Source organism: Podarcis filfolensis, assembly GCF_964270895.1.
Source record: "Podarcis filfolensis genome assembly, chromosome: 17".
NCBI lineage: Eukaryota > Metazoa > Chordata > Lepidosauria > Squamata > Lacertidae > Podarcis > Podarcis filfolensis.
Window position 1 is genome coordinate 10,231,624 of NC_139621.1, and position 25,244 is coordinate 10,256,867.

The 25,244-nt window shown below is 45.8% G+C and overlaps 2 protein-coding genes and 1 long non-coding RNA gene across 3 annotated transcripts in view; 2 read left to right on the forward strand and 1 right to left on the reverse strand.

Annotated features, from left to right (window-relative positions):
* Window positions 1-95: 95 nt before the first annotated feature.
* PGLYRP2 (peptidoglycan recognition protein 2) lies at window positions 96-12,028 on the reverse strand. The gene is made up of 5 exons (XM_083593585.1): window positions 11,868-12,028; window positions 7,215-7,324; window positions 5,481-6,377; window positions 3,430-3,640; window positions 96-614 (listed from the first exon to the last, which is right to left on the reverse strand). The coding sequence occupies exons 2-5, from the start codon at window positions 7,273-7,275 to the stop codon at window positions 278-280; spliced, it is 1,506 nt and encodes a 501-aa protein (XP_083449711.1). The 5' UTR covers window positions 7,276-7,324; window positions 11,868-12,028; the 3' UTR covers window positions 96-277.
* Window positions 12,029-14,704: 2,676 nt separating this feature from the next.
* CYP4F22 (cytochrome P450 family 4 subfamily F member 22) overlaps window positions 14,705-25,244 on the forward strand; it is a 54,945-nt gene continuing 44,405 nt past the window's right edge. The window contains exon 1 of the mRNA XM_083593495.1: window positions 14,705-14,751. Coding sequence (XP_083449621.1) covers window positions 14,720-14,751 — 32 coding nt within the window. The 5' untranslated portion in view covers window positions 14,705-14,719. The remainder of the gene's footprint in view (window positions 14,752-25,244) is intronic.
* LOC310752379 lies at window positions 23,094-24,105 on the forward strand. Its single transcript, XR_014542925.1, has 2 exons — window positions 23,094-23,261; window positions 23,894-24,105. It is a non-coding gene; the product is annotated as an uncharacterized lncRNA (long non-coding RNA).

Genomic DNA, 25,244 nt, shown 5'->3' on the forward strand with positions numbered 1-25,244 from the left:
TCATTATTTTCAGTCCCTTTTTTCCACACCACTGCCCCCACCATAGTCCCATGGATCTTGTATTTGCATTCCCCAAATTTTCAAATCAAAGTATTTGTAAGACTGTCATCATTTATTTTGCTTAAGGATTTTGAATTCGGCCATGGCTTCCTTGCAGGTGTTGAACAGCCGCCCCCTGGTGTTGGACTTGGGCATTAACGGCACTCTTTCCCCATTCTGCGGGATGATGGGTTCTTGAAGACTTTCACACCAGGAAACAACATCAGGGAGCTCTACGTTAGATGCAGCGACGAACACCCTTGTCTGTAAAGCACCTTACTGCGAAACCTTTCCAGGTTTGAATCTCTTTGAAGAGTCTGTCTCCCGGGCATAGGGTGTTCCCCATCTGGCGGTGCCCATGGATGGTGTAGTTGGCTTGCAGCTTGGAGCCCCTCACGGCACACTTTATGAAATTGTTCTTCACCAGTTCCATGCTGTGGGCGTCTGGCAGCGCCTCCATGTAGTCCCCGATGAAGCTGATGCCGTAGCCTTTGGTGTTGTAGCTCCGTGTGTGCGCTCCTACCCAGTGCCAGCCTCTCCCCTGGTAGATGTATCCATCACCTCCGGCAACATAGCTGTGCAAGGATAGAAGATAAGTGTTGTATTACCAAGGAGCTCAGCCTTGCTGTCATTCTCTCTCTCTCTCTCTCTATACAGTGGTACCTCTGGATGCGAACGGGATCCGTTCCGGAGCCCCGTTCGCATCCTTAATAGAACGTAAGACATGACTGTGCGTCTGCGCATGCGCATGTGCGGGTCGCGTTTTGCCGCTTCCACGCATGCATGTGATGTCATTTTGAGCGTCTGTGCATGTGCAAGCTGTGAAACCCGGAAGTAACATGCTCCGTTACTTCCCGGTTGCTGTGGAGCGTAACTTGAAAATGCTCAACCTGAAGCACATTTAACCCAAGGTATGACTGTATATATATACTGTGGTACCTTCGTTCTCAAACGCCGAAAACCCGGAAGTAAGTGTTCCAGTTTTCGAACGATTTTCGGAAGCCGAATGACCAATGCAGCTGTCAGCTATTGTTTCCGGGGCACCTGCACCAATCAGAAGCTGTGCCTTGTTTTTTGAACATTTTGGAAGCTAAACGGACTTCCGGAACGGATTAAGTTTGGCGCTTTTGTTTTTGCTATTGAGGCTTTTTTGGTTCATTTGTTTTTGTGACTGTGTGGAATGTGTGGAACCCAGTTCAGCTACTGATCGATTGATTGTGTGACTGCAGAAATGCATAAAAGCCCCCCATCCAAACAATGACTATCATCATGTTTTACTGTGCTTGATGTGTTTAATTTGTTGGTGGCCACCCAGAGTGGCTGGGGCAACCCAGTCAGATGGACGGCATATAAAAATTTATCATTAAATAAATTTCCACTTGCACAATGGAACAGTCACCCCCTCTCCTACCCCTGCATGTCCCCTAAATATGTGTCTGGGGCTTTCACAATGCTCTGGATCAGATTTGGGGAGGGTGTGGGGCACATGCAGGGGCAGAAGCAGGAAAGTCCCATAGCAGAAGCAGAAATGTTTGTGTGGACAGGATGTGCTACTTGTACGCTGCCCACAGCTTTGCATACATGGGAGCAAAAAAACAGTCTGCAATCTCGTTTTCCAGTTGAAAGGTGGGCTATTCATCCGGTTCCACAGTGCTATTTTTTCTAGAAAAAGAGGTGCAGGAACTCATCCTGAACACCTCCCTCATTCTCTTATAATGACAATGTCTCCCACCTGAGAAGTGCTGGAACTGAGTTCCGATGAGTTCCAGATGAAAAAAAAAGCCCACATGTTCCATGAACTCTAGTCTGATACTCCAGTGTCAAAAGGAGTGAAATTAAGCTTTTGGGATCAGAAGCTGGACTAGATTATGATCCTTTCCTTGATCTGGGAATTTCATAGTTCTTGGTGTGGTAATAAACTTTTGTTTGGAAGGTATCACTTCAGGCCATAGGTGAGAAGGCACCTGGCATGATGGCATGCTCAACAACCATGCAAAAATATCCCCAAACTAGAAGTCTGGAAATGGGTTCTAGACTGGCTTTCCCATATGATGCTTTGTGCAGCGTTTTTAGTTATTTATTTAAATGAGCCACCACCAGCAGTCTGAAGTTAAGTGGTGCACCTGAAACACAGAGAACTAGGCCTCATTTGTTTATTTTTAGCCAAGAACGGCATGGGTTGGGATGGGAAGGACATCTAACTGCAATTTCACCCCAACTTCCAGAACTCAATTCACCTTTTGCAGGATTCTGCACTGGGAAATCTTCTCTGAGCCTACGGTGCATCAAACATAGGGATGCTTGAAGAATTTGATACTTATTAATTAAATGGCCTTGATATGCCCTGGGTGGAATAAGGACTCAGCTACATTAGCAAAGAAACAGCGCTTTGAATGCTATATAAACATGTAACACCAGGTGGTGCCAGAGAGGAAGAAATTTTAAAACGCTATTTTCCATAGAGATTTTTTCTTTTGTTATGTTAAACCGATGTAATTTCTGGCTTATTTATAGCGTTGCTTACCTGTGTTTAAAGGTAAAGGCACCCCTGACTGTTAGATCCAGTTGTGGATGACTCTGGGGTTGCGCACTCATTTCACTCTATAGGCCAAGGGAGCCGGTGTTTGTCTGCAGACAGCTTCCAGGTCATGTAGCCAGCATGACTAAGCTGCTTCTGGCGAATCAGAACAGTGCACGGAAATGCCATTTACCTTCCCACTGGAGTGGTACCTATTTATCTGCTTGCACTTTGACGTGCTTTCATACTGCTAAGTGGGCAGGAGCAGGGACCGAACAACGGGCGCTCACCCTGTCATGGGGATTCAAACCGCCAACTTTCTGACCGGCAAGCCCTACGCTCTGTGGTTTAGATCTGTGTTTAGATCCACCCTAACACACAAATGAGAACTAAGTTATCCACCAGATTCTGCACTTCTTCAAAGGTTGCAAGACAGTTATTTCGCAGCTTAAGTTGATTGGCATCTGCCTTTAGATATGCACAGTGAGAGAAAATACACATTTAGATAGGGTTTAGAAAGCATTGTTTTGAATTTTTTAATACACATTAATGCAGAAATGGAATGAAAAACCTATGAAAACACCTCTTAACAGGTGACAAATCTGTCCATTCCTAGCTGTGTACAGTGGTACCTCGGGTTACAGACGCTTCAGGTTACAGACTCCGCTAACCCAGAAATAGTACCTCGGGGTAAGAACTTTGCTTCAGGATGAGAACAGAAATTGTGCTCCAGCGGTGCTGCGGCAGTGGGAGGCCCCATTAGCTAAAGTGGTACCTCAGGTTAAGAACAGTTTCAGGTTAAGAACGGACCTCCGGAACGAATTAAGTTCTTAACCTGAGGTACCACTGTATTGCAATAGGACTGTGCTTACCTGTAGCCAATGTCATCCCAGCCACGGAAATCCTGGTGGAATCTCTGCATCGAGCGCATGTCCGCTGCACATGATGGGAAGCTTCGGCATGGCTTTGCAGGGGTGCTAGTGTGGTGGATGTATACGAAGCCCAGGGGCAACTGAAGCTGCGCGGGTATTCCTCTGTAGGGTTGGGCACCCCACATGCACCGTGGGATGATTGCAGGACACTCTGTGAAGGGAGAAGAACACGGCCAATAAAGTAGGTCATGCAGTTAAAAAGCAGGTCAGCCAGCATGTCTGCTTGGTGGAGGGGCAAATTATAGGACAAAGGTGTTATTTGAGGCACAGCTCCTCGGTAAGGGTAGATAAAGGACTCCTAGACGGATCAGTCCAGTTAAAGGCAACTATGGGGTTGCGGTGCTCATCTCACTTTCAGGCCGAGGGAGCTGGCGTTTGTCCACACATCTTGTCAGGTCATGTGGGCAGCATGACTAAACCGCTTCTGGCACAACAGGGCACCGTGACAGAAACCAGAGCGCACGGAAATGCCGTTTACCTTCCCACCACAGCGGTACCTATTTATCTACTTGCACTGGCGTGCTTTCGAATGGCTAGGTTGGCAGGAGCTGGGACAGAGCAACAGGAGCTCACCCTGTCACAGGGACTTGAACCACCGACCTTCTGATCAGCAAGCCCAAGAGGCTCAGTGGTTTAGACCACAGTGCCACCTGCATCCTAGGGCCAGATCACAGACAACCAGCTCTCCATGTGCTTAGAGCTACTATGTGATTTCACCCTCAGCTATCCTTGGGCATCAGGATAAACCAGGCTCATATGGTCCCCCCTACCCGGTTACATTTTGCGATCACATACCCTCCAACATCCTAGTGATCAGAATTGGTCCCAAGCTCTTACGGGAGGCAGCTGACTCGTGCTAGAGCAATGGACCCCAAACGGGGACATCCCAGGATCCAGCCAGAAGCAAGGATGGCTTTCATAATTCCAGGAGTTCCCACTCAAATCGGGATACTTGAAAGGTATGTGTTCATGTACAGCTTACATCAGGGATAGGCAACCTAAGGTCCATGGGCCACAAGCTGCCCACAAGGGTCGTTTAACTGGCCCGTGAGCCGCCCCCGAATCAAGCTGCCCGCTCGGTGAGTCCCTGCGTGCTGCACTAAACCGACGCAGAGTGGCGCAGGGACTCACTTCCGCGGTGCCGGAAATCGTGTCTGCACATGTGCAGACGTCGGAAATCGCGGGCACAACCGCAATCCGGCCCATGGAGGGATCTCTGCTGGAGTGAACTGGCCCAGGTGAGGTAAACCTTGCTGACCCCTGGTCTACATTGCTAATGTCATAGGCACCAACTCTATGGGGCCCTGGCCCCTTTGCCCCTCCAATAAAATATTTAGGGGGACACACACACAATATTTTGTGCAAGTTGGTGCCTTCCTCCTTTTTGGCACCATTTCTGAGCACGTCTGAACAAGGGCAGCTAGGAGGAGGCAGGCTGGCCGGCCATTAGGAGAGGCAAGGGGGTGGCGGATGGGGAGGGGTCATGGGAGGCAAGCAAGCAGCCCCAAATGTTTTGCACATGGGCTGGAGTGATGCATGTCCTCTACTCTTCCCCTTTCCCTCCACAAAATGAGAGTCTGTGTAATTTGCTCCAAAGGTCGTAGCAGAAAAGTGGGATATGATTATGTTAAATAAATGAACCACGTGAACAAAGGGCTTTGAAAAGAAGTACATGTGGGCAGCATCCCATCTATGTAGTAAGAGGATCTCTTGTTTAGGATGGAATAGGGTAGGAGACAAACAGAGAACTAGTAGGGAGAAGTATCTTTACATTTAAGGACCTCTAACAAGGGATGTGGGAAGGGATTTGATTTAGTGTGCATTTACAGCAGAATGTATTGCCCTTTTCGAAACAATCTGAGACTAAAGCGCACCCATCCTTCAAAATGTGCCCTTCTTTTAATTTTGCCAATGTAGTTCTCCAGCCTAAGTACACAGGAGACAGGAATAAATCCGTTCTGGAGATATGGTTTCCCACATGTGATCCATACCTACATACAAAGCCGTGAATTCTTCTACAGCCTGGTTTGCGATGGATCTCAGTTCTTCATTTGTGAGGCCATCAAACAAGGGGTTGCTTTCATTCAGCCTCCAGAGCAGGAGGAGAGAATCCTCTACTTGCATTCTCAGCTTTTCCTCGCTCACCAGAGCTGCAAAGTTCTTTCGTCGGAAGTTGCTCTGCATCGGACTTTCACCTCCTAGGTCCTCTCCACCATAATAATCCTTCAGCAGGACACTGAGGTTGGATGGCGGATCTGCTTTCTCTGCCAAGTAAGTACCAAGAATGAGGCCATCCATTGCACCATTGATAAAAGCATCTGGAAGAGTCGAGGGAGCCCCCATCAAGGTGAATTTTTGAGGTGCAGAGATGCTGTCCCAGCAGCCGTCGGGTCCCAGGGCCACCTGGCTTTGGTTGGTGTGAAAGAGGAGAAAGGCTTTGCCGAGGTCCATGGCGATTGTTGTGGCGAAGAGGGGCTCCAGAGTAAGGGGTAGCTCTACCACAGAACTATTGATGGAGTTGGCAATCAAAGGTGTGGCACGCAGAGTCTCCTTATGGCTCCTCTGGAGCCCTGCAGCTATCCCAGCAAGAAGAGGACTGAGCGAAACTGTAGTCCCATCAGGAGTCAAGACCACCCCATGTTCTACCAAGGAGGCGTCAACCTCATGGTTCACCAGGTTTTTGAGGAAAATGCTCTGCTGCTCACTCAAATAAGACACGTCTGAGGGCGCCGAAGTCACGGGGCCGAGGAGAAGCTGGCAGAGCTCTCCCTCGCAACACTCCAGCTCCCGGAAAAGCTCTGTCACAGTCTGGTCCGGGGTCCCTCTCAGCTGGGATTCAAAGTCTTCCAAAACTCCAGTCACAGAGTCCATGTGCAATGTCAAATAATCTGGAAAGGGCAGGATTGAAATATCACAATTGGAACGAGCAAGCGGACAGTGGGACAGGAGAAAGCAGATGTTAAAGAGCAGGTTTCTGTGGGGAAAGTGGCATGGGGTCAGGGGGGGCATAGCCCCGGGCACACAATTTTCAGGGGGCGCAAACCAGGTGCCCCCAGGCAAGGGGGTCTCTCACTGAATGGCTGCTCAGCCAGCACTGGGGGTATTCACTTGTCAAGGGCTGTGTTGACGGCTGGTCTCCTCCCTCCACAGGCAGGCAGATGGCACAGTGCAGCCCAGCTTGGCTCTGGTGGCAAGGCATGGGCTGGTGCATAGGCTCTGTGCTCACCCACCTGGAGGTGTTGGTGGCAAGGGCTGGGCTGGCACAGAGGAAAATCAGGCAACCACCAGGTAAGTAGGTACAGGATTGTAGCCTACACCTGAATGAACTGGGCTGCCCTTTGGCAACCGATGCCAGGACTGTAAAATTAACACACTGCTCAGCTAATGCAAGTCAGCTGTTGGTACCCATATTGGCTGACTCATATTAGGTCTATCAGAACATGCCCTTTGTGAAGAGAGAGAGTTAAAACAGAAATGAATAGCGCTCACGAGGCTTTCTGGTTATTCATCCGGCAAAAGCATGCAGGAATAGTGGAAGTTTTGAGGCAGGGCTAGAAGCAGATTCCCTGGCCGAGACTTTAAGACCTGGACACCTGTGATTTCAAACAGAATTCAGGCCCCTACCCATTCCCTTCTGTCCTTCTCAAACTCATTTGTTTGTCACCCCAGAGGCTTTGTGAGAACAGAGCTAGCACAGCTCTGGGTGCATATTGGTCGAGTCTTACCTGTACTGTCCGCGGAGACACAGAAAAGCACAGGTACGAGGCTCAGCCATGGTAGCAACATCTCGTCTGCTGGGTGAAGTGCAGCCTTTGATTGTGGAGCCAGCTGGCACCTGAAGCAATGAGGCGTGGAGGGGAGAAACAAATAAATGTCAAGGGGCTGGACTGCTGAATGTGAGCTGGAGGCCAATGAGGAAAGGCAGTGGTACACAACATCCCCAGACCATACCCCCCCCCCATCATCCTGAATGGCAAAGCCCGTCTTCAGAACATGCAAATTTCACCTCTTCACTTGAGAAGCTCTGTAGAAAGTGGCTTTTTAAGGACCCTCGAATGGTGTTGCAAAGCAAATGCTGATGGTCCACAAGTTCTAATTTTTTTTGTACCCTGTTCTGCTGCAATTGATCTGGAAATACCTAGAAAGCTGTCCAGAGATACGCACGTGTGCAGAATGTTCTTGGAACTGTTTAAAAAACTTTCCATTGTATTTTATTAGTGAAAGAATGGTCAAGTGCATAGCTTATTTTTGAACCTGGCTTTTGTTCAGGGTATTCAGGAGGCAGCTGTGACAGACAGCGTTCTTTCCTGGATATGAAAGATCTTGCTATGAGGTCACACATAACCTTGGTGACTTCCAGATTAGATTAGTGCAATGCACCATATGTCTGACTTCTCTTTGAAAAGTGCCTTGCAACAACAGCTGTCCATGAATGCAGCTGACTGTTATGTACTGAGTTGAATAGGATCCAAAATGTAGCAGTCTGATTGGTCCTAGCACAATAGGATTCAGAATGCAGCAGTCTGATTGGTCCTAGAACAATGCAGCAGTATGATTGGTCTGCAGGAGCCACCCAATCCGGCTCCAGATTCAAGTGAATCCACAACCTGATTGGCCTACAGGAGAATTCCGGAATTAGCCAATCACGTGCAGCCCATTGTGTAAATAATGTATATAAAGCAGATACTTTGAGGGGACATTCACTCCTCCTCACCACTATGAGCTGAATAAAGAAATCCACTCTCAACTGAGTATATTTCACTAACCAACACATATTTTTTTCTCTTATTATTCCTCAGTGACATACACAACCAAACTTTCTCTAGATGTAACACTGCATTTCAGTTTCCACCACAATCATATACATGTCTGCCCAGAAAGAATCCCATTGAGTTAAATAGGCCTACATTTAAGTGCAAACAGGACTAGGGACTAGCCCCCACTTACCTGGGAGTAAGCCCTCAGGGGGACTTACTTCCAAGTAGATGCGGTTAGGATTGTGGTGTAAGTATTACATCAGCTTGGCTTGCTCAGAACATGCAATGGAGCATATTTTTGTCAGGGGAACTGTCAGTTTGGACCTTGCAAGGCTTGATGAACAGCAGCAAACAGGCACCCAGTAAAAGGTAAAGGACCCCTGGACAGTTAAGTCCAGTCAAAGGCGACTATGGGGTTGCGGCGCTCATCTCGCTTTCAGGCCGAGGGAGCCGGTGTTGTCCACAGACAGCTTTCTGGGTCATGTGGCCAGCAGGACTAAACTGCTTCTGGTGCAACAGAACACCGTGACGGAAACCAGAGTGCATGGAAACGCCGTTTACCTTCCTGCTGCAGCAGTGCCTATTTATCTACTCACGCTGGCATGCTTTCGAACTGCTAGGTTGGCAGGAGCTGGGACAGAGCAATGGGAGCTCACCCCATTGCGGGGATTTGAACCGCCAACCTGATCGGCAAGCCCAAGAGGCTCAGTGGTTTAGATTACAGCATCACCTGCGTCCCTGAGGCACCCAGTATTGCAGCTATGACGGATTGCCTATAGTCTGAAGATGCAGGGAATGTGCAGATCAACCCTGAAACAAACTTGACAGAAACACATGGAAGAAGGAGCCCTTATACCAGACCCTTACTGATTCCAGAAGTGTCATTTTTTGCACTTCTCTAGCTTCTAAAAATAAAAGCCAGACTGGGAGTGGGGACATTACCTGGCAGAAGCAGGTATCTGGAAGGACACTTAGTACAGTGGCACCTTGGGTACTTAATTCGTTCTGGAGGTGCGTTCTTAACCTGAAACTGTTCTTAACCTGAGGTACCACTTTAGCTAATGGGGCCTCCCGCTGACACCGCACCGCTGCTGTGTAATTTCTTTTCTCATCCTGAAGCATAGTTCTTAACCTGAGGTACTATTTCTGAGTTAGCAGAGTCTGTAACCCGAAGTGCCTGTAACCCGAGGTACCACTGTACAACATTAAGACTACACATCCTTCCAAGAAAAGAAATGTGTTCCCTGCTTGGTGCAACCTATTCTTCCCATCAGGGAGGAATCACCCCTAGCCTAAAAATGATTTAGCAGCAAGTCTGAACACACACACACTGCCCACTTCCCTTGGTGAGGAAACAACTGGTCTCCTACCCTGTTCAGTCCTATCTAAATCATTCGATTTCACCAGATACGGTACATGCCTTTCCAAGAATAAACAAAGTTCTCTGTAATCTATCTGAGGGGTAATTTTGTAACTCTGTGAACTTTCCTCCCTCATAACCCGAGTGAGTATGCTTGTTTGCCTCCCTGAATGTGCAGAAGGCAGCATGACTCATGCCAAGGGCTGAGTCTAACAGTTGCTGGGCATGCAGCAACTACTTCGCTCCTGCACAAACCAGCTCCTTTTCTGCAGGCTGCTGGTTTCGAGCAACAGAATTACGATAGGTGCCTGTCTCGCTTCACACTGTTTTTTAAGTCGTTTGCGGTGGTGTCATCAAAAACTCTTAATTCAAAGCCACTGGTGGCACCTGCAAGAAACTAGCTGGTTGTACGCAGAGTTGACACATCCCCATGCACAATTTTCATTCAGTTTTCTAGTGGCGATGATTGCACCCAGTTGGCCTCAATTCATAAAAAAAGCCATGTTCCACTCACTGTGTCTTTCTCCTACAAAGAGAGAAAGAATTTAGGCTGGACTGCCTATCCAGCTGCTTCTTCTTCTATTAATTAATTAATTGATTAAATTTATATTCTGTCCTTCATCCTACACATCTTAATCTGGACCTAGGCATCACAACCCACTATTAAATTTTTTTAAAATTAATTATTAATTCCCTACCCATCTGGCTGGGTTTTCCCAGCCACTCTAGGCCTCTCCCATCAGAATATAAACAATTATTAACAACTTGCTCACTGCACAACAACTTCATTTTCCTCCTCTCTTTGCAAGAGGGGCTTGGTCGTTATTCCTCCTACCCGCCCACCTCAAAATTCAACAAGGATACTGTGGTTAGATCAAAGCTTAGAACATCACCAAAAAAAGTGTGCCCCTTCTGATGAAAGCCATGGCACGGGCAAGGGTGTATATCTCAGAATCTGCAGCAAATGGCCTCTGATGCAGAATCCAGTTGTTATTTCAGGATTCTAGTCCTCATGTTGATAGAACATAGGTGACAAACGCCTTCTTTCTTCTGTAAGTTTGGAAACCAGAATTCCATTTTCCTCGCTTCTTTAGTAAAACCTGTCTCCCTATCCAGATTACTCGTATATTCCTGATCCCTCCCTGTTCTTGTCAGTTTAATCCAGAAATAACATTCCTTTGGGCAAGTAACTGCAGTAGTAACAAGCACCCGGCAGACTTCTATAGCAGTGGAATCACTCATGTCTTTGTAGGGTTTCTGGAGGTGAGGAAGCTGCATTTCAGCATAGCTTCCTTTCCACCACAGTAGCCCCTATGGATTTTCTATTTGTAAAAGGAAGAATTTTGTAATTCTACATTTCAGCTTACTAAACGCAACAGAGAAAAGCTATTCAGTGCTGCCCTGGAAAAGTCCTCCTACAGGGATTCTCCACTCCGCAGCCATTTCACTCAAGGGCATAAAATCCCTGGAATTTATGGGATCACAACAGTTTTGACACAGCTAGGGTGAGATGCAGCAATGACAAACCTAGACAGCATCTTAAAAAGCAGAGGCATCACCATGCCGACAAAAGTCCATATAGTTAAAACTATGGTTTTCCCAATAGTGATGTATGGAAGTGAGAGCTGGACCATAAAGAAGGCTGATCGCCGAAGAATTGATGCTTTTGAATTATGGTGCTGGAGGAGACTCTTGAGAGTCCCATGGACTGCAAGAAGATCAAACCTATCCATTCTTAAGGAAATCAGCCCTGAGTGCTTACTGGAAGGTCAGATCCTGAAGCTGAGACTCCAATACTTTGGCCACCTCATGAGAAGAGAAGACTCCCTGGAAAAGACCCTGATGCTGGGAAAGATGGAGGGCACAAGGAGAAGGGGATGACAGAGGACGAGATGGTTGGACAGTGTTCTCGAAGCTACCAGCATGAGTTTGACCAAACTGCAGGAGGCAGTGGAAGACAGGAGTGCCTGGCGTGCTCTGGTCCATGGGGTCACGAAGAGTCAGACACGACTATACGACTAAACAACAACAAGGGTGAGAAGCAGAGGAGACTTAGAACCAGAAAATAGGGAGTTTGCAAAATCATTTAGGACTGAACTCCTGGTGAGTGCAGTAGCCCTGGGGAGAATAGTCTGTCCTCTTTTAGGGGAGGAGAAAGATGAAGAGGGCACCTCTATGCACAGTGCTCTCTGTGCAATCCCATCACCAAAGCCCACAAGAGCCATTCCCCTATGCTATCTAATTGGAAAATAAATGCTTACCTTCCTCAAGCAGGGAACCGGTGTGGTAATACTGCCAGCTACCTGGGCTCAGGGATCTTATACCATTCCCGACAGCCGGCCAGCCTTACCCAAGCGATTTCCCCACGTTCGTGACAGATGCGACAGGCTGCCGTTTCTGCACCGCTAGCAAACCTGCTCTGTCAACGTGGGTGAGCTACCCAACCCCTCTGCTTGGAGGAATTCCCAGCGCTCTGACCTTGCTGACCTGCTGAGGGAGATCCCCTAAGCGCTCCAAGCAGGGATTTGGCAGTGTTCTGCTGGGAGGCACATTATTGACACAAGGAACCTAAACAAAGTAGGGCAACACATGAAGGCACGCAATCCTTTGGTATCTGGGGGTGGGGAAACCGAGGCAGCAGGGTAAGGGTTTCATTTCCTTAGCATCTCCAAAGTGGCAGAAATTATGCCTGGTGGATTCAGTCAGTGGAGAAGAAGACGATGTTCTGTGTTTGCTGATGAAAGTGTCCACCATGTGCAGAGGGTGGGGAGAAAACACATTACAGTCGTACCTTGGAAGTTGAACGGAATCCATTCCAGAAGTCCGTTTGACTTCCAAAATGTTCGGAAACCAAAGCATGGCTTCTGATTGGCTTCAGGAAGCTCCTGCAGCCTATCTGAAGCTGCGGAAGCCCCATCAGACGTTCAGCTTCCAAAAATAGTTCGCAAACTAGAACAGTCACTTCCAGGTTTGCAGCATAAGGGAATCAAAATGTCCGAGAACTAAGCTGTTTGAAAACCAATGTACGATTGTAGAGCTGACTCTTCCCCATTGTTTATTATTTATGGAGCGAACTGAATAACGCAGAGGACTTTGAATTTAATTTAATTGGAAGTATAATTGCTCATATATCTTCAGTTGGAAGGCAGGATGAAAGGAGTCTGTGAACTTGCCAAGGAACTGATAAGGTTCTTTAATGAGTCATCTGCAGTTTGAAAGACCACTCTGCTTCCCAGGCCAAGAAGAAAAATGGTGACAACAGATTATTTCTTGGGACAGAGTAACTTTTGCAGCTGTTGTTAAAGTTGCAAAACAATTTTCTGGAACAATGGGATATCAGTTCTGCCCAAGGCATGATGGAGAACAGAAACAACCGGGGGACAAAAAGACATAGCATCTTACAAGGACAGGAAGAAACACCACAGACATAATAATTGCCACATGCAGGAAGAACAAGGATATAGTTTGAGTGCCTCACTTGTAGTTCTATAAATCATTTAATGTGTCAACACAAATAGAAGTTATTAATATTGCAGTTGTTGTATAAGGGATTATTATTATGACTGGAATGTAATGGAAATGAATAAGATTGTGGAACGCAGAAATAAAGCAAATAATCAAGCCACCAATTCTAGCACGCGGGGGCCCACTTTATCTAAATTATCTAATACTGTATTTGAACGATTGGTAATAATAATTGTATACAGTGGTACCTTGTTTTGAGTCCGGGATCCGTTCCAGAGCCCCGGACACTCGACAAAAGTGATGCTCAACAAAGCACCGCTCTGTGCACGTGCGCAGAGCATTTTTGTAATTGTGCACATGCGCGAAGCGCGATTTAGCACTTCTGTGCATGCGCAAGCAGCAAACCCAGAAGTAACCCGTTCACCACAATGGACAGGAGACAGGGTGGACGTAAATGGTGGTACCACTGTAATAAATTGGTATTGTTATAATGAGGCTATTATTGGATTGTAATTGAAAACTAACAAAAATATTATTAAAAAAGAGAAAGAAAACACATTTGCTCACTCAATTACCTGCTCTATTCATTAGCATAGAAACATCTCTGTATTGACTCCTAACCCAACAAACCCACAGCAGCTAAGAGGCCTAACTTTCTTTCTAGCTTACAGATATTTTACTTCTAGATTAGGGAGAGAATGTTTTCCCTCAGCAACACAGCCCCGTGATTGTTAATGGAGGCCAACGTTTCTGTGCGCCACAGATTCTCTTCTTGGACAACCATAGGCAACTGGTGCCCCTGTGGATCTAGCCCCCAGAATCTCCAGGCTAGCAACTGATCCCCACTCAGCATCTCCAGATCTGTGCAGTTGTGAACCACACCTGTGATGGGTTCTGGGCACCTCAATTTAACACGGATAACGGCAAGCTGGAACATGGGAAGAGGAAGGCAACCAATCAGTTGCCACAAACAGAACTTTAGTCCAAAGTTGATTTGCTGGCCTGCACTGACACCAAACATTACATAGCGATAATGGAGGTCAGGTGCTGCAATTTAGTTAAGATCTGCGGGTAATTACCATGTTGCATCATATTTATTGCCTACATTTATATTTTGCCTTTCCTTCAAGGAGCTCAAGGCCATAAACATAGTTCTCTCCGTTCCATTTTATTCCCACAATCCCCCTGGGGCTGGATGAATGGTTATCTTCCAGTGAGCTTCATGCAACTAAATCCAGATTTGCTTAAGGTGGAGAATCCCTAACAGACCAATGACTTATTGCCGGATGAGATAGATTGTTCCCTGAAAAATTGTCGTTTTAGCCTTTTATTACTTAATTGCTTCCGGGTGTTATTACAATCAAGCAGTATCTAAAGCTTGCGAAACAAAATAAATAAATGTCAGAGTATTAATTGCAGGTAATGCCTGTTCCGGTCCGTCCAGATCTGAAAGAGTAGCATCATTCCTTTAAGGACTGTATCACTGCAATGACCTAACTAAACTCCGCCTACCTGCTTATCTAGGGATGACTGCAAGTCCTCCGAGCTGATACCACACGGCTTCTTTTGTTCCGCACAGCAGCTAGCGCCATTTTGACGCCGAATGAAATACTGAATGCCAGTAATAGAAAGGGTAGCGGTTGGTTGCATGCACGTAGCACATCGTTTCCCTCCTTTTAGGTGAGATTTCTGGTCTTGTCCAGTTTCCAGGTTTACAGATGTATAAGCCATTCTTTAATGTAGGGTACTATGAGGCAATAAGGCCAGATCAGGCTTTGCGGGTTAAGCTGTGTCGTAAGAATGGAAAAACACTGACCGTACGGGCGGAGGCCGGAAGTCAACAGAGGTAGAGGAATGCTGCCCAAAGTATTCGTGATTGAATGTATTGCCCTCGGCTGTACTTGAGGGATGATTCCAACAGATTTCACACGAAAAACGCTTATGTCCCTGTGGAAATGGCAGTACCGAATTGGTGGCGCATACCCTTCTGGCTTGGGGACGCGGGTGGCGCTGTGGGTAAAACCTCAGCGCCTAGGACTTGCCGATCGTATGGTCGGCGGTTCGAATCCCCGCGGCGGGGTGCGCTCCCGTCGTTCGGTCCCAGCGCCTGCCAACCTAGCAGTTCGAAAGCACTCCCGGGTGCAAGTAGATAAATAGGGACCACTTACCAGCAGGAAGGTAAACGGCGTTCCGTGTGCTGCACTGGCTCACCAGATGCAGCTTGTCACGCTGGCCACGTGACCGAGAAGTGTCTGCGGACAGCGCTGGCTCCCGACCTATAGAGTGAGATGAGCGCACAACCCTAGAGTCTGGCAAGACTGGCCCGTACGGGCAGGGGTACCTTTACCTTTACCTTTACCTACCCTTCTGGCTTGCACTCTTTATAAAGACTTGAGGAATGAGATTATCACTCCTCTTTTATTGTCCGTTCCGGGTCGCCCAGCCACTGACACAGTGTCCTTTCTCTTGGCAGATCAAGATGAGCAGGTGACAGCAAAGGTTGTAAGGTTTTTAGCTGGGGCAATCAGCTATTGATTCAAAACCCTAAAATGTATTTTATGCTATTGACTTTTTATTCCTATTCTTTGTACAGTGGTACCTCAGGTTATATACACTTCAGGTTACAGATTCCTCTAACCCAGAAGTAGTACCTTGGGTTAAGAACTTTGCTTCAGGATGAGAACAGAAATCGTGCTCCGGCAGCACGGCAGCATGGCAGCAGCGGGAGGCCCCATTAGCTAAAGTGGTGCTTCAGGTTAAGAACCGTTTCAGGTTAAGAACAGACCTCCGGAATGAATTAAGCACTTAACCCGAGGTGCCACTGTATATCATATTGTTGTTTTATTGCTATGGGCATCGGCCAAAGCAAATAAAGAGCTGCAAGTGAGGCACTCAAACTATAGCCTTGTTCTTCCTCTGTGTGGCAGTTATTCTGTCCGTGGCAAATAAAGATTCATTCATTCAAGAGTATTCGTGAAGCTGAAGGACCAAAATGTTGGGAGGACTGATATGGCATTGCTTTAAACGAATGCTTAAAAACACCCTTGTTAGACCATTGCCAAGGGAGCCGGGGTGCAACACAAATATTAAGTTTCCAAGTGTTGTGCAGGAGGGTTTTGAAAAGCCAAACTTCCCTCATCTATACAGCTGCTACAAGCAGAGAAGTCTTACTGGCGAGAGATTGGCCGCAGGCCAAGGTAACTCCAGCAGGCTCCTAGCTATTTGCAAGGGCATTCTGGTAGGATGAGGCCAATAACCATATAATTAAAGGTAAAGGTAAAGGTACCCCTGCCCGTACGGGCCAGTCTTGACAGACTCTAGGGTTGTGCGCCCATCTCACTTAAGAGGCCGGGGGCCAGCGCTGTCCGAAGACACTTCCGGATCACGTGGCCAGCGTGACAAAGCTGCATCTGGCGAGCCAGCGCAGCACACGGAAACGCCGTTTACCTTCCCGCCAGTAAGCGGTCCCTATTTATCTACTTGCACCTGGGGGTGCTTTCGAACTGCTAGGTTGGCAGGCGCTGGGACCGAGCAACGGGAGCGCACCCCGCCGCGGGGATTCGAACCGCCGACCTTTCGATCGGCAAGCCCTAGGCGCTGAGGCTTTTACCCACAGCGCCACCCGCGTCCCTAACCATATAATTAGTGGACAGATAAAACAGAAATTGTTCCACCGTAGATATTCCAATGCTTCTATGATTATGAAAGCTGCTTCTTCATTCCTGATCAGCTTCCTATTTTTGTAAACATTTTTTAGTCCCTATGAGGATGGAGCAATGGAGAAATTTCTGGGACAGCAATGGGATATCAACTCCGCCCAAGGCATGATTGAGAACAGCAACAACCAGGAAAAGATAGACATAACATTTTACAAGGACAGGAAGATACACCACGGACAGAATAATTGCCACACAGAGGAAGAACAAGGATATAGTTTGAGTGCCTCACTTGCAGCTCTATAAATCATTTAATATTTCAACACAAATAGAAGTTGTTAATACTGCAGCTGTTGTATGAGGGGTGATTATTTTGACTGGAATGTAATTGAAATTAATAAGATTTTGGAATACAGAAATAAAGAAAATCATCAAACTATCAAATCTAGCATGCGGGGGGCCACCTAAATTATATAATTTTTTTTATATATATAATAATGTTTTATTAAGTTTGACAATAAAGAAATACATCCAGACATAATACAATAAACACACAGAAAAAAAATAAAAAAACAAAACAATACAATCTTTCACAAAAAAAGAAAAGAACAATCAGTAACACCACAAATAAGATAACATAAGGCAAACACAAATCACTCTTTTTTAGTTATTCATCTTTGATTAACTTGTTTTCCTGACTTCCTCGCACCTCCCTTTTTTGTATCCCTCTTTAACAGTTAGCTCAGCAAGTTCATATCGTGCTACTTTGTCCTTAAATATTTTATCTCCCAAATTTATAGTTTCCAATTTTTATCTCTTGTTACTAGAACTTCTTCTTTTTATTTCAATATCACCCACATTCATACATTTTACAGTACTTCTGTAAATAAATTTTAAATAAATTATATAATTTGGTATAATTTGATATTGTTATAATGAGGCTATTATTGGACTGAATTTAAAATTAAAGTTAAATTAAGTTTATTATATTATACTATACTATACTATACTATACTATACTATACTATACTATACTATATTATATTATATTATATTATATATATTAAAAATTAATAATAGTTAAAATTAATAAAAAATATTGTTCCCCCCCCAAAAAAAGAGGATACGGCCCCTTGCCCCATGATAGCTAAGTTTCCATAAGAGGGTTTGGTGCCAATTTTCCAAAACCTGACTGTAAGTCCAGCTGTAAGCTGTCTGATAGATCATTCTATTTGCTGATGTCCTCAAAGAATTCTAAGAGTTTGGTGACAGCCAAAGTAATTATTTTCCTCAGCCAAACCCTTCCTTCATACTATTAGAACGTCTTCAATAATGTTTTCCATCAACTTAGGACTCGGCTATACAGCTGCAAATAAAACGTTTTAAGTGCGTTTTAAGTGCAATATCCATTGTGACACTAGATGGAGATGGTGAGCCTTATGGAAAATTCAATGTGTTTTTTAAAATGCTTTTTTAAAAAATCATTTTCAGAATGGTTTTTATGTGTGTGTAGATTCCACCTTACTTGGGAAAAAAGGTAAAGGTAAAGGACCCCTGGACGGTTAAGTCCAGGAAGTTCCTGCAGCCAATCCGAAGCCTCATTGCCCGCGCGCTGAGGTAAACCCAGCGCAGCCACGGACGGAGAGGCCGGCGGACGGGCAGCAGGTCTGGGCCGCGCCATGGGCATCATGACGGGCGCATCACGGGGCTTCAGTCGGAGCTTGGCATGCCTGCTGGCCCCGTGCCTGGCACCCGGCTTGGCGCTGCTGCAGGTGGAATGCTCGGCAGCAGTGGAGGGCGAGCTGCACACTGCCTGCCCACCGACCTGGCCTCAGACGACGGGTGACAGCGCATGGTGCACACCGCCTGGGAGCTCCATGGAGATGGAGCGGCTGCTGCTCATCAATGCCGGTGAGCGGGCGCTGCCAAGACATGCTCCTGAGCACGTGCAAAGTGTGTTCCTCCTCCAGGTCCGGAAGCAGCTACAGGACTGGCTTGCAGAGTACAGTGGTACCTCAGGTTAAGAACTTAATTCGTTCTGAAGGTCCCTTCTTAACCTGAAGCACCACTTTAGCTAATGGGGCCTCCCGCTGCCGCCGCACCGCTGCTGTACAATTTCTGTTCTCATCCTGAAGCAAAGTTCTTAACCCGAGGTACTATTTCTGGGTTAGCGGAGTCTGTAACTGGAAGCATCTGTAACCTGAAGCATCTGTAACCCGAGGTACCACTGTATTTATATTTTTCAAAATATAGTCTGGCCCCCCACAAGGTCTGAGGGACAGTGGACCGGCCCCCGATGAAAAAGTTTGCTGACCTCTGATCCAGTGCTAGCATGAAGGAAAACATCAAACAGATATTTGTCTCTGTTCCATAGCAATAATATCAGCTGCTTGGGAGACCTGACATTGAAAGGTCAACATATCCAGTGTTCGAGAGTCTTTTTGGCAGCTAGGTTGCTGATAACTTTACGAGAAGACCGGTTTCAAATATCTCACTGTGAGATTAAAGGGAAGATTAAGTAAAAGTGGGGATTCCCTTTTGAAATACGTGTGCGAAGAACAAGAATACCAAGAAAAAAGAGGAAACAGAGGAATTTATTGCGGCACAATGTTGCTCTACTGAGTTCAATGGGGTTACTCCCGTTCCAAGTACAGAACTGTAACCTTAGGCAAATCATATGTGACAGTTTCACAACAATGAATCAAAAACATAGAAAATTATAGAAAATAATTCTGATTACTGAAGACTTAGAAGCCTACATGACATGAACAGATCTCAGTCAATTATATGGCCTAATTTAAATATTCTTTTCTTCTTTTATTGTTTTTTTTAGACTGTGTCATAAGTAAAATAAAGTTTAGATGCTGAATGTTAAAGGAACTCATAACTGTTAAACTTTAAAACATAGCTCAATTCTTGGAACAATAAGCTTTTCCCTACAAGAACAAACATTGAAAATATATATTTACAGTATTTATCAGGATTAAAGCTTGGACCAATATATGACTCCTGCATTAAGCATCCCATCTGAATTGCAATTTGCTCAAGAAGACTCACAAATGACTCAGCTGGGAGATTGGTTTTGGAGTTTATAGTCCCACTAGAGTAATGCTGGAGTTGGGTATATGGGCCAGATTGATTTCCTCGTTCCCCATTTTCTTCTCACAAAAACTCTGTGACATAAACATGAGGTTCATCCAGACTTACCTTTGCACTGCATTTCCAGGCAGAGATCCAGACTTTCCTGATCCTCCGCCGTGCATTTCCCCATGAAAACCCGCTGTTTCCCAAAGGAAATAGCAGTATTTTAGTTGTCTTGTGAAAAAGTCTATGGAGTCTATAAAGAGTCTGAAGGTAAACAAAGCACCTAGATCGGATGACCTTCTAACTAAACAGTGTAATAGGTATTTCGCTTATTTCTAGGAATTAATCTATTAAATGCATGTCTGCAACAACATCCCAGTTCCAAATACTTGGAATGAAGCAATGATTTAATTAAAGGTAAAGGTAAAGGTACCCCTGCCCGTACGGTCCAGTCTTGACAGACTCTAGGGTTGTGCACTCATCTCACTCTAGAGGCCGTGAGCCGGCGCTGTCCGAAGACACTTCCGGGTCACGTGGCCAGCGTGACAAAGCTGCTCTGGCGAGCCAGTGCACCACACACGGAAACGCCGTTTACCTTCCCGCTAGTAAGCGGTCCCTATTTATCTACTTGCACCCAGGGGTGCTTTCGAACTGCTAGGTTGGCAGGCGCTGGGACCGAGCAGCAGGAGCACACACCGCCGCGGGGATTCGAACCACCGACCATACGATCGGCAAGTCCTAGGCGCTGAGGTTTTACCCACAGCGCTACCCGCGTCCCTCCAATGATTTAATTACTATATAAGAAAAAGGGAAACCCCACAATGACGAAATCTTCTAGCTGTACAATTGTCAAATCAGGTCAATAAGATCTTCATAATTAGTAAAGTTTACAAAGTAAACAAGCTAATAGGATACTGGGCTTAGGAGTAATAGGAGTAATATTGCAGGCAGATTACTCCTATAGTAGCCCTATTCATTTGTTACTTGTGTGAAAGAGTAATGTGAGTACAAAAAGACTGTGGGGCTTCTAGATAGCATAAAACGTAAGAACCCTGCTGGATCAAGTCAGAGGCCCATCTAGTATTGCATCCTGTTCTCAGAGTGGCCAACGAGGTGCCTCTGGGAAGCCCACAAGCAGGACCTGGGTGCAACAGACCTCTCCCCACTTGTGATTCCCAACCACTGGTATTCAGAGGTATACTTATGGCCATTGATGCATGGGGAATCCCGCACAAGTACAGCAGGCTCCCCACTGCAGACCAAACACATGGGAAGCCACAACAAGCCGCATGACAATAGGGTCAACATGGCTAGAGCTAAAGGTGTGCCTCTGTACCCCTTTGTATTTGCATTGTCCCTTTGTGAAAGTAACAGATGCAGAAAAAGCCTTTGAGCGTGTCAAGTGGCAATGTTTATTTCAAAATGTTCCGCAGCTTCTCTAATGTAACAGCCACAAACCAATATAAACATGGCAGTAGACAGGCTTCTTTTCTTTTTACTTTGTTTGCAATTAACCCTCAAACCAATTGCAACCTAATCAAGTTCAGAAGTATTTGACAAACTTTAGACAGCTATAATTCAGAATTTCCTTGTATGAAAATGATTTGGAGATCTCTTTGAAAAACATAACAAAAGCAATCCCACAGGTTTTGAATTTCATAGATCAATTAAGCAAAGTATCAGAGTATCACACTAATAAGAAGAAAAACCAAACTAATCTGGGGGTGGGAACCCAAAATTGTTAAGTGCTGCAGTCTTAACTTTGACTAGAAAATACATTTGTATCTGTGTAGCTTTGAGTATGAATGATCTATGAACAAACACTGTTCCTTATTAGCTGTCCAGGATCCTTTCAGAACATTTTCTTAAATCAGCTGATTCCTTATTTACAAAAGTGGCCTGAATTTAAAATATCCTGGTTAGGTAACATCGCAAAGGTTGGGGGTCAACTATTTTCCCATGTTTCTTTTTTAATTTCTGAAATGTTAGCATTAAGAAACTGGCAGAAAATATTGACCCTCGGTTGGATGCTAACTTTCCTTTTGTGAGTAGAACAAAGTTCATGTTCTGGAACAGGACTTTCCATCTCCCCCTTTTCTCCGCAGCCTCCTGTGCCTCCATAAAAATCACTCATTCACAGAGCTGGCATCTTGCCAGGATTCTGCTTCAGTGTATTAGCCCTCATCCAGCCCATCACTGACTCCAAACACTGACTCCAGTGGTCCACTGATTCAGATGTTACAGAGAATGAGCAGAGTTTCATTAGCACACTGGTGACACCTTGCTCTAAATTTCCTAATGGCCTTTCTCAAAGGTTTCAAGGAGAGATTTAAAAGCTTTGGGGACAAGATTGGACCCTCAAGGATCTCAAAGCACAAATGCCAGGAGACCAACAGACACCAAAGCCATTCTCTGTCAATGATCCAGCAGATATGAGTGGAGCCACTGAAATACAGTGCCACAAATTAGTGCCCACACAGCCTGATACTGGAGGATGCCATGATTCATGTATCAGAAGCTGCTGAGAGATCAGGTAACAGAAACAGGGTCACATTCCCCCTGTTGTGATAAAGGTCATCCTTCAGGGTGACTAAAGCCATTTTGGACCCCAAAGCAGGCCTAAAGCCAGACTAAAATGGGTCAAGATAATAGCATCTTCCAATAATATGTTTCTCTTTACTTCTGAGTAAGTAAGGTAAAGGTAAAGGACCTCTGCACGGTTAAGTCCAGTCAAAGGTAACTATGGGGTTGCGGCGCTCATCTCGCTTCAGGCCAAGGGAGCCAGCGTTTGTCCACAAACAGCTTTTTGGGTCATGTGGCCAGCATGACTAAGCTGCTTCTGGTGCAATGGAACACCATGACGGAAACCAGAGCACACGGAAATGCTGTTTACCTTCCCGCCGCAGCGGTACCTATTTATCTACTTGCACTAGTGTGCTTTTGAACTGCTAGGTTGGCAGGAGCTGGGACAGAGCAACGGGAGCTCACTTCGTTGAGGGGATTTGAACCGCCGACCTTCTGATCGGCAAGCCCAAGAGGCTCAGTGGTTTAGACCACAGCGCCACCCGCGTCTCTTCTGAGTAAGCGATGATAACCTGACTCAAGACATCTGGGATCAGAGAGGACTGTTGCTTTTTCAGAGGGTGTGGTCAGCTATTGCGTTTATATGACCTTTTGACTGAACATAGTAGTGATCACTCCCATCTTGCTACAGAACAGCCTCTCACATGCAGACACCTGTACTCCCAGGAGCCATTGTGTACCTCACAGTGAGGGGTGTGGCCTCAGATGGGCTGGTGATTATGCCTTTGACCAATGGTTTCTCACAATTTCCTTTCCCCCACTCCTATTGGCCAGCCTGCCAACCACTCATTTGCCTTGAAATTTAGCTAGGTAGAGTTGGTTTACTTCTGGGAGGTCTTGATGGGTGATGGTCATGGCTACCCACAGGTAAGAGAAAATGAGAAGGTCGTTACCTCAGCATATAGATTTAAGAGGAAGGTGTGAGGATGAAGGGCAGAGAGGACAGCTCTGGAAATGGGTGTTGGCCCAAGAATTCGGCAAGACTCTTCTCAAACGTTATGATCTTTCATTGGCTGTTATGTTTTAGTCAAAAACTAGCACTGCCCAGTCCTTCAAGATGATCTGCTTTGGGGGTCTCGGTGGGTCTAGGCAAGCTACATTGCTAGGCTTGCTTGCACAACCAAGATTCAGAGGTGGGCTTATCCCAGATTGAGAGCATACCTTTTGGAGTGTTTGGTATAAACCCGTTTGCTGACAATCTCCAGTTATTTAGAGGTATGTGCCCCCAAAATAACAAGCCTGGTTAAGCAGACATGCACTCCAATAATATTTATATGTGTGGAAGGTAGACCTTGACTGATAGCATGTGCTATATTTGGGGTTTATGAAGGACTCTTCCTACGCAGTGAAACTGATTTGTGGTTGGGTGCTAGACAACCCAGAACTGAGATCCCTCAGCATGGTTTTTGGAACTGTGATCAGATGCCTAGCCTGACATTGTCTGTTTAAGCTGTTCTTTGCTGTTTTCCTTCCTGCTTCTCTGATGTGACAGAATGCAGGAGGATGAGTTGAATGGCTTTAAGTGCCTGCAGTGATGTGGAGTGTTATGTCTGGATATCGAAACAATCATTGCACACATGAAGATCGCAGGCGATGGTTGCACCAGCAACTGAGCTTCTCTTATGGCTCAGAACCACCGGCATGGAGCAGATCCCATGGGATCCTGTGGAATGCACAATACACCCTACGTAAAAAGCACTGGTGCCATTAAGTTTAGGAATAAGGTCCGGCTGCTATTCGAGGGTGGAGAGGCATGACACTGTTGTGGCATTGAGTATCTTGGGCACCATCTTGTTTGAAGGAGGACATTGCAAATGGAACATGGCCACATCTTTCCCCAAAGAAGAGTGTTCGTAACCTTATTGGTTGCAGGTAACAACCCTGTCTCCCCAGCTTTACAAAACAGCCCATTCAGACTAATGAAAACAAGAGTGGAGTTTTCATCCACACAATAATCGCCACGGCTCAGCAAGGATTACCTGTGAGATTATAGTGAGAATAGTTAAATGATCCTTATTTATAAAAGGATTTCCCAATTTTTTCCTGTTCCCCAGCTCTCAGGGGTTACCATGACAAAACTCTAGCTTTAAGCATCAATTATTGTAAATAAGATGCTTGACCAATTGCGATACAGATGGATATTCAGTTTCGTACATGATTCTATGCCCTCCTTTGATATCCTACTTCCTTGTGGATACACAGTCAGATTGGGTTCCAGTGTGATTCATGTTGTCCTCACAGCACAGGTGCTTTCTGACAAGTATAATTGAAGGCCAGAACTACCCAAGGAACAAGCATTCTCAGAATATGAATGGTGATATTTCAAGTCAGTGGAAAACCCATTGCCTGGCTTAGCTTCGAAAAGCCAGTGTGTCTCGATTACTGCAACTCCATTTTAAAGCCCGAGTCTTGCTAAGATGCCAGTCCTACACCATGCAGGATATCCTGTGCTTAATCGGAGAGGTGCTTGGGCACTCCGCTCCCTTGAGAGGAACCAGGAATTCACACCCAGAATTGGAAAATGTTTTGCCCAATGATACAGGTTGCTCAGAGAGAGGATGGCAGGCCTGGATATGACCTGGAGCTTTAAGCCAAATACTAAGTGTATATTTTTCAGTGTCCGTGCCAGATGGTTTCTAGCGTCATGCAAGATAACAGTATTCTTTGGCAGTCATCTGTAAACATTGTAGCAGTGCACGCTGCCTTGAACTTTCATGCGTAATTGCAAAGATTTACATAATTGTACATTGAAAGAAGAGGATCGTTCTAGTACACAGTGACGTTATTCTAGGTCTTGCCCCTGTGTCAAAACAGCTCTCCTTGTCTCTTCAAGGAATTCCTTGCCCCCAC

Coding starts and splice junctions, on each gene's coding strand:
- PGLYRP2 (XM_083593585.1), bottom strand. CDS start 7,275: ATGTTGCTACCATGGCTGAGCCTCGTACCTGTGCTTTTCTGTGTCTCC. Junction 3,641..5,480: donor ATTCACGGCTTTGTATGTAG/GTATGGATCACA, acceptor CTCCCTTCACAG/AGTGTCCTGCAATCATCCCA. Junction 615..3,429: donor TGGGATGACATTGGCTACAG/GTAAGCACAGTC, acceptor ATCCTTGCACAG/CTATGTTGCCGGAGGTGATG.